Genomic DNA, 9,277 nt, shown 5'->3' on the forward strand with positions numbered 1-9,277 from the left:
TTTCTGTTTAGAACAGAGAGGACAAACTCTGACGAGGTCTGGGAATCTGTCAGCTTCTCTTGTACCTGCGTCTGGGAAAGGATCCAACAGCACGAAGAACTACGCTGTCATCTTTGAGAACAGCTGCCCCCCGATCCTGTTTGCCAGGCGCACCCTGGCTCTGGGGATTCTCCACGTGGTGCCGTGTAGAGCGAGCCATGCTCCCCAGGTGGAAATGGATGAAGAGAGGATTAAGAGAACACCATTTAAATTAAAATAGCCACTAACAGTAATTACTGGGATCCAGAAAATGTCAAAGTAGTGTGCCAGTTGGGGTTCAGATGTGATGCACACCTGAAGCTCTGAAGACTTCAGTGCAATTTGTGGGGAAGCAGCATTTCAGAAGATCAAGCCCCTTACATTTAGCTGGATTTAAGAGCCTAATTTAGGCAACCTGGTTAGACAGTTGCGGCCTCCTGTTTTACCCACAGTCATGCGGGAAGTCTGAGGCAGAGGCGAGGACTGAATCTAGTGTGGGCTTATCCAACATCCGGCCCGTGGGCCGCTATGCGGCCCGCCAAGCCGTTTTCTCTGGCCTGAGGTCCCTCGCTTGGGACAGGCAAGGAGTCCTGGCGCCTGCTCTGCGCGCCACGGCGGTGGTGGGGCAGCGGTGAGGCGGGCAGGGCCGGCCCGCGGGCCCCAGCCGGCGGTGAGGGGAGGGGAGCTGCTTACCCCCACGGGGCTGGGCTCGTCACGTGAGCCGGGTCCCGCTGCCTGCACCGGTCAGTCCTGAGCGCCACACGGCTCCGCCCCCACTTCTGCTGGCCAGTGCCAACCTGGCCGGCCTCCTCCCGTTCCCAGCAGCACGTGGGAAGCCGGCTTCAGCTGTGTGCTGCTTTTCCTGGCCAGTGCCGACCCGGCTGGGCCCATCCCATCCAGGGCAGCATGTGGCTGAAGCCGGCTTCCCACGTGCTGCTGGGGACACCCGGCTGGGTCGGCGCTGGCCAGCAGAAGCAGCGGTGAAGCCTCCTGCCTTTTGGGACCAGCTGGTGCAGGTAGGGGGAAAGCGCAGCAGCACGTGGGGAAGCCACCGCTCGATAGGGGATGGGATGGGCTGGCCGGCTGCACCAGGGAGGGAAAGCTGTGGCTGAGCCCCCTGCAGCTGTGCTGTATGCTCGTTTATGACAACAATATGCTGGTCGTAAACAAGCATGGTTCATGCTCAGGAATAGGGCATGAACCATCTGGGCTGCAACATAAATTTGGAGCAGGTAAAAATCTTTGTAAAAATACTGTCCAGTGTTTGGATTGTGTTTGCTTCTGTCTCTCTTTGTGTGGGATTGGGGGTTCATCTTGTTACTGCTTGTTAAAGAGGTGTTACTAGCAAGTTATTAATTCAATAAAAGTAAATCTTCTTGGAGATTATTCTCAAAAATGCCCGTATTTAGTTGCTTGGATTAGTTGCCGCTCTGGCTGGTATCTTGTCCACATTTGATCTCTCGACTTGCTTTATGCTTCTTTCATTCGTTGAGAAGTGAGTAGAAGCGAAAGCATTTATTTTTGTCAAGTGTCTGGTATTATTTCATTCTTGCTTCTATGTTGTTTTTATTTTGGGTTTTAAACCACATTTCCAGACCAATTTCATTGTCACTTCCTGCAACTTCATGGGTGTCAAAGGTCACGTGACATCACTTCCTAATGTGATACCACATCTTGGGAGGTCTTTGAATATGGCTCGCCGGCCCACTGGGTGATAAAAAGTTTGTAATCTGGCCCCACATTCAAAAAGGTTGGACGCCCCTGCTCTAGACCCTTTTCCACAAGCCCATCTTCTCCCATGTAATTTGGGACTGGGTTAGTCCTGGGGTTTTGGTTTGGCTCGCGTGGAGGAGAGGTCAGCTCTGAAGTTCAGCTCAGCGTCTGAACTCCCTGAGGGTCAGAGAGGGTTTGGATCTGGTTTGGGCCAGTAATTAGCATGGTAAAAGGTGAATAACTGAAATACTGGATGGCACTGTTGTGTGCATGTGAATTAAATGAAGCTGTTTGTTACCTTGTTCAGCTAATGGCAGGTTACTGCTAAGATTTTCAAGAGTGGTTGGAAATTGCGATTGCCTCAGTTTTTGAGGGCCCAGCTTGAAACGCCTCAAGAAGCCTGAGTTTTGGAAGGCAGGAATTACCTGGCATTTTCTGAAGATCTGCCCTTTCGAGGGCACGTCAACCTGGACACACAACAGTGGGCACCACAAAGCGCTAGCCACTTGAAAATCTTATCTTGTGTAAAACTTCTGATCTTCTTTCAGAGGGAAATGCCATGCTGTTAATGGAAGGAGCTCTTGTTCAGCAGCTTTTCTCCTGCACCTTCCATAAGAAACTCTAATTTCTAATAATTTAAGCTTAAACTTTAGATATAGGCAGGCTACCCAGTCAACTTTTAATTAGAGCCCACTTGTCTGATGTGGGTATCTTTGGTTAAAGCCACCCAACCAGTCAACCTTTGGGATATTACTTAAGCTGACTGAATGCATAAAAATATATGAGGCTGTCTGAGGAAATCTGAAAGTAATTGCTGTCATTTTGGGGGGTCTATACTTACTTTAAACCTGTCTTCAAATTATAATGAGTACTTCAAGTCTGAGAAGAGTCCACAAAGAGATTTGGGGTATAATTACAAGGAAAGCAGGAAGGCAATGCATGCACATCTGCAGCAACATCCAACCACTGGATTTATGAATAGGAATTGACTTGGTTTGCAGCCAATCATAAGTGATTAGCAGTTCCCTAAGAAATGGGCTCTCCTGTGAAATATCACATTTGTGTTGTGGGAACTAGGAGATTAGATCATGATTAAAATTTGCATCTTGTTGCCTGGCAGAGGACAAAAATAGATTAAATGATTTCAGCAGTAAGGAAGGAAAAGATGCCAAGGAAAAATACCCACAAAACTTTAAATCCATAACGGACTGTCTTCCCTAAGCACTCTAATGCCTTTCTAGTGATGCAGTGAAAACAGAAACCTTGATTATCTGTAGAGGTAGTTACTTCTGTATTGGTATGTGTCTTGGAGAAGTATTTTGACTCCTTCCCAATGAGATATTGGCCTACTCAGAAGGAGATGGTGAAGGGTAAGGAGGAGGATGTGGAAAATGGGGCAGTGGTAGGATGGTGAATATGAACGGGCATGCACAATTGTAAATTGCTGCAGCAGACATGAAAACACAACTTGAAGACTTTGACAACACAAATTGGGCACCTTGTCAATCCCAGAATATTGAAAGCCCTGGCAGATGAAATTAGTAATCTGGCAGCTGGGATTTTTAATAAATCTGTTGAATCTTGCCTACCACCATTCTGCAAAATATCAAACCTAGTACTTTTATACTGAGAGAAGGATATGATCCAGAAAACTACCAGTCTGTTGGTCTGTCCTTCAAAAGTGTGCAAGGCTTTTGAACAAATGCTGAAGGAAATGTAATTTTAGACCTGGAGGTAAAAGGAAAATGGAAAGTAAGGCAAATTGGCAGTCCCAGAAGTCTTACTTTTGAAAGCTGATTTTTCTGGACAAAGAAAATGTGATGGATATAATCTATTTAGACTTTAGCAAAATATTTGATACAGTGCCATATGGGAAGTTATTTGTTAAGCTGGAGAAGATGAGAATGAACCTAGGAGTTTAGGTAGGGTAAGGATCTGACTAAAGAAGCTGTGCAGAAATAGGATGTAAGGCGCTTATTAGTGGAGTTTTTCAAGGATTGTTCTTGTAACCAATCTTCTGTCATATTTTTAATAATAATTTTGGCACAAAATGCAGAACAGGGTGGTGGTATTTGCTGTGATGAGAGAGCTGGTCAATATGGGGTGTGGGGGGGAGAGTTGGAATATCTTACAGGTAGAATTGGATGAGAGCTGGAGTAATAAAAAAAAGAAAAGAAATGCACCTAGGGATTAATACGTAGAGCGATATAATGGGAATTTCTCAGATGGAGCAAATGAAGAGGAGAAGGGCTCAAGAGTATTAATGGACACTGGATGACCAAGCCACCAGTGAGGTCTGAGTGTGAGAAGGCAAATGTGATCCCATAATGCATCAGGCTTAAGATGGAGCTTGCTAATGGATAAGGGATAATATGATGCAGTAGCCTTTGGTAGCAAGAGCCCTGGCTCTGGCTCAGAAGGTCCTCTTCCAGTCCTGTAGTCCTTGAGAAGTAGGGACATTCAACTATAGGTATAAGCTAAGCAGCTTGCATGGGATCATTAGTTGATTAGGGGACCTCCCAGAAACGCATGGAATTGGTACCCAGCAGGTGGTGCCTGGGAGCCTGCATATTGCAGGCTCAATTGATCCCAAAATAAAACTTTTGCAGGTGGTTTGAGAGGCTTCTCTCTGTAGTTTCAGTGGTTTTCAATATCCTTTGGCACAGCATTGCTACACTGTAGATACTGCATTCTCCCTAGGGTTGGCTTCCTTTTGGTCATAGATTAAATAATCTGTGTATCGTAAAGGGTATGCGGCAGTCACAACTGATATATTGGCATTTGTTCATCTGCATTAACATGCCACCAATTCCAGAGAGCATGCAGCAGTGATTTACCCATGGACAGCAAAGCTGCATAAATGAGGAATTTAGTGTAGCCAGCTGCAGCTTTGAGAATATTTCTGAGAAGTGCGAGATAAATCCAAAATAGAAAATACTGTTCCATCCACCCAGCAGACCCCACCACCCTTCTACCTGCCATGATAATGGGGAAAATATTAGATCCAAAGAGCTCATGATTGAGTGGAGTGAGTGCTATTAGTGAAAGAATATTTTTTGTAGCAACAGGTTCCTGATTTGCATGCTTTCAGTGGGAGGCAATTGCATCTAGGGCTTATTCCTGTATGGTGCTGAGTGCCTCTCACTGGTTCTGGCATACCCTCATCTCCTGTGAAGCTTAATGGGTGTTGAGAACACTCAGAACTTTTCAGGGCCAGATCTTTTTCTCTTTCATTATTCAGACATTTTCTAGCATGCTCCTCACCAGGGTGTCTGAACTCCGGTTTGAATGATACAGGGGCAAAGGTAAGTCTAAAATTAGACATGCAGTAAGTGAGAGGTACATCATGGTACCATGGGTGTGACAGCACTGAAGTATTGTTGCTCCAGTGTATATTCATGGCTTTTGGATGAATAGGGATATTCTTAAATAAATAGAAATAAGAGTCCAGGTTCAGTTTTTGACCTGCCAAGTGCCATTATCCTAGGTAGTGTGAAAGCAGAGAACATCTGTATTTTGGTTTTAGGGTTTATAAATGAGAAAAACAGGGCCCAGATGTGGATTGGCGGCCCAGATGTGGATTGGCAGCCCAGTGGATGGTGTCACTTCAGTTTCTAAAGCAGGAAGAGTATTAGACAGGATTTGTAGAAAAGTTGTAAATAAGGCCCCTGAGGCATCCCTCAGGCTGCAGGGCAATTCCAGTTCTAAAATAATATCCCAAATTAAAATGTACAGTTTTTGGGTGTCGGAACATAGCAATGAATGGAGCCAGGAGAGGGCAAATCTAGGAAGGAGCAAAATGTATTTAAAAAGACATTCCCAGAAACCAGTTGTGCTGCCAGAATTCACTTGCTCCGTTGTAAGCTGAGAAAAGGAAAGAGAGAATACTGCAAGCATGAAAGCAATGTGAAAAATGCAGCGAGATATCAGTGGCATTAAGAAGTTGCTGCATTCTTGTTCTCTGTGGGATGGGTGTGAATGCATCTGTTAGGGATTTACCAGGATTCACTTGGATGCAAGCGACGGCAGGGTTTGGAACAAATGTATCTTATTACACAATGCTTCAGGGCTTGGCGTGGCTAGGTAAAAGAAGAAAAATAGATCATCTTCCCTTCTTCCCTCCCAATCTTAGTCACTTGAGTGCCTTTTTTATGCTGTCCCTTTCTTTGTGAAATGTTGTCCCTGCCCAGCTACCAAACGGCCCCACTATTCTCATTTGATACTTTCCCAAAGGTTCACTGCCTCCATGATGTCCGCGATCAGTAAGTCAGTAAAAGCCATCAACCTCACTAATGCTAGTAGGAAGAGGGTAATGTTATAGCCTCCATCCTCCCCCATCATCTGCCTAATCTTATTCTGCTGTCTGTTGTGTAAAATTTGAGCTTCTCCCTATTGCTTTTGTGGTCCCTGTGGTCATCTCGGCCCATCTGTGATATAGTATGTATTTTTTATGTGGGGCCTGGCCTAACACGATCTTGCTCTCTGCAGTATAACTACCAGTGTTTGTGCTCTGGGTGGCAGGGGTGGGCTGGCTGCGGTGGCAGGAGCTGCCTTTCTTGTGCCCCAGTCACTCACCCCTGATTGCGGGGCCGGTTGCCCACCCCTCATTATGCAACTGCTGGATCTCGGTTGGAATCCTTAGGTGACGCTGCGGTAAGACAAGTAATAATTATAAGGATGGTGGTGTTGCAGTTAGTGGTAGATGTTGGATCCAGTGGGAGAAGTCTGCATGTGACTTGTTTTACATGAGGAGGCCATTGCGCATTGGCAACTGTGAGGATCTTGGCGGAGAAGAAACCTGTGTCCAGGGCAATGAGATCCAAGATGCCTGGGGTTACTCTTCCACTGCAGCCTTCATCTGCCTTTGCAGCCGTTGAGAAGTATGCCTTCTTCATCTTCCTGCTCCACTGTTGGGGTCTTTGTTATGTTGGCCTGCTCTTTGTCTGATACCTCCTCTTTGATCATGGGCGACCAGGAGTATAAGACTTCTGACAGTGTTGCTTTTGGGGTCACTGGTACATGCAAGCCTCTCCACCCCATCAAGGTGGCAATTCATGGAGGGGAGTGCAGTTAGTAAATACAGCCAGCAAGGCTTTGAGAGAGCAAGATGAAAAGAGAGTTTGCTCTGTGAGAGGAAATAATCATCCCATAACCTCTTAGTTATGCTGAAGCTGTATGAATAACCTAACAGAACTTCTTGGCATTCAGTGTGCTTATCTGACATTTTGCTTGATTTTGCTAGTGACGTGGTTGTGATGCTCACGCTGTTGCTCTACCACGTGGATGCTGACTGTTTGCCCTGCATTGTGGGCCATGGCTAGGAGCTAACCGCTGTGTTAAGCTTGGAAGGAGGGGGGCCTGTGCCGAAGAGCCTTGTGCCTTTCCTAATTTTGGATTGGATTGACTGCAAGAATTCTGCTTCCCTCTGGGAGATGAAGCCGAAAGCAATCTTGCCATGTACTGATAGCCCAAGGGGACCAATATGACGGCAGCCTATCAGTAGGCTCCCTACTCCTGGCCATGCACCCTGCTCCAGCTGTAATATATAAGTCTCTGCGCTACTGAAGGATCCACCCTTGTCAGGTAATCGGGTGGTCAGCACGGTGGACTGTGCAGGTAGAATTTCCCAGCAGCAAAGCACAAAGCTTTCAGACCGCCCCTGACGCTCAGGGCTGAGGAAGGTGCTGTGTAATGGAAGCACGGGGCCTGGTGAGGTGGCCCATTTAATGTTTTCCTCCAAACTGTGCTGCCCTCTGTTAAGAAAAACCTGATTATGTTGAACAAAGCAGAATTGCAGCTTCCTTTTCATGTCTTTTTTTTTTTTTTTTTTGTTCCAGAGTAAGGAAATTGGCTTACAGATGCATGAAGAACTCTTGAAGGTCACCAATGAACTCTACACAGTAAGTAATATGCTGCTTCCCCTCATGTCTAACCGGTGTAACGAGGATTACAGTAATCAGGAACAAAGGCAATGTAATACATTATACACAGAACAAAATGTCAATTAAGTGTTACAATTACTTGTGGAGGATCCTTTTCCTATGTTACGATTTCTGTCTTTTTTTCAATCCTTTTTGGTTATTACAGATCTTTTATCTTTAATTGGGTTTGACTGGGACAGAGAAGAATTTAGTAACCTTGTTCTACAATGGAGATCTTTCAGCTGCTATGGATTGAGGACCAGGCTATAGGTTACAATATCTGATTCTGTCACTCATGCAACAAAGGGTGTTTTGGACTAGATGCAGCATGACGTTTACTCTCCTCCAAGGCTTTCGTCCTGCCTCCAGGCCTCATGTCCATGACCACTTCTAGATGTTGCCAGTGTCTGTTCTTTGGGCCAGCGGAGTTGCTCTGGAGTGGCACTGTTTAAGCTCAGTCCTAACTTGCCTGACCCTTTCCATGTGAGTTCTTTGGCCCGCCTGTGGTGTGTGCACAGCTGATGTGGCTGAATCTGACTGTCAGCAGGTGATTTTTTATTTTTTATTACTTTCCTCCCGATGATGTTCTTTTTCCTAATTAAATCCATTGCGGCAGTTCCCTCACTGCCAATGTCTTTTGGTGCCAAATGAAATTGTGACCAGAGGCGCTGCTTTCCAAGTAGGCTTTCGTGGGAAGGTCAGCAAAAACCCTTGTATTGTTCCCGCTCTTCAGCCAGCAGGAGTTGGTTTATCATTTCCACTTGGGCTTAAGGATTGATGATGTTTTCTAGGAAGCAGTATTAAAGTTTGTCATGCTCAGGAAAATATAAGCAATCCTGCTGATCCCCTCAGCTCCTTTCTGTTTCCTGGTCATAAATTACTCCTCAGCAGTTTTATTCCGAAGCTGAATGATTGCTTTATTCTATTCTTTTTATAAAGAGGACTCAATAATACAATTAATTCTTTTTCTTGGAAATTTCTACTAAAAATGTTCATTTTACAGGTTCATTTAACTGTAGCTGAATAATTTTGGAAACAGTGTAATAGATGCAAAGCAAACAAAACCAAGTGAGAACTGAGCAAACGTTAAACCCACCAACTGGATGAATCCATGCAAGGTGACAAAAGCAAGGGCTGGAACAGTCTGCCAGCGGAGGTGGTTCAAGCACCTACATTGAACACCTTCAAGAGTAAATTGGATGCTCATCTTGCTGAGATCCTATGATCCCAGCTGACTTCCTGCCCTTTGGGCGGGGGGCTGGACTCGATGATCTCTTGAGGTCCCTTCCAGCTCTGATGTCTATGAAATCTATGAAAGACATGAGGGACACAACACCGAATTCAGTCTGTCTGAGCTTCTCAAATGTGTTTGAGGTCTGAAATGAATGCAGCTCCTGAAAACCATGGTGTGAAATGCTGGCCCTTGTGAAATCATAGAATCGTAGAAGTCAGGTCGGAAGGGACCTTGTAGATCTTCAAGTCCGACCCCCTGCCTGGGCAGGAGAAAAAACTGGGCTCAAATGACTCCAGCTAGGTAGGCATCAAGCCTCCTCTTAAAGATCCCCAGGGTAGGAGCCAGCACCACTTCCCTTGGCAGTTGGTTCCAGCTCCTAGCCGCCCTGACT

At 45.7% G+C, this 9,277-nt stretch overlaps 1 protein-coding gene across 3 annotated transcripts in view; it reads left to right on the top strand.

The window, feature by feature from the left end:
- SRGAP3 (SLIT-ROBO Rho GTPase activating protein 3) overlaps positions 1-9,277 on the top strand; it is a 216,260-nt gene that overhangs the window by 139,904 nt on the left and 67,079 nt on the right. For all 3 annotated transcript variants that reach the window (XM_019536576.1, XM_019536577.1, XM_019536578.1), the window contains exon 4: positions 7,569-7,631. In XM_019536576.1, the coding sequence (XP_019392121.1) occupies positions 7,569-7,631 (63 nt within the window). The remainder of the gene's footprint in view (positions 1-7,568; positions 7,632-9,277) is intronic.

This window comes from Crocodylus porosus, unplaced genomic scaffold (assembly GCF_001723895.1).
Source record: "Crocodylus porosus isolate Cpor-Errol unplaced genomic scaffold, CroPor_comp1, whole genome shotgun sequence".
NCBI classification, from domain to species: Eukaryota; Metazoa; Chordata; order Crocodylia; family Crocodylidae; genus Crocodylus; species Crocodylus porosus.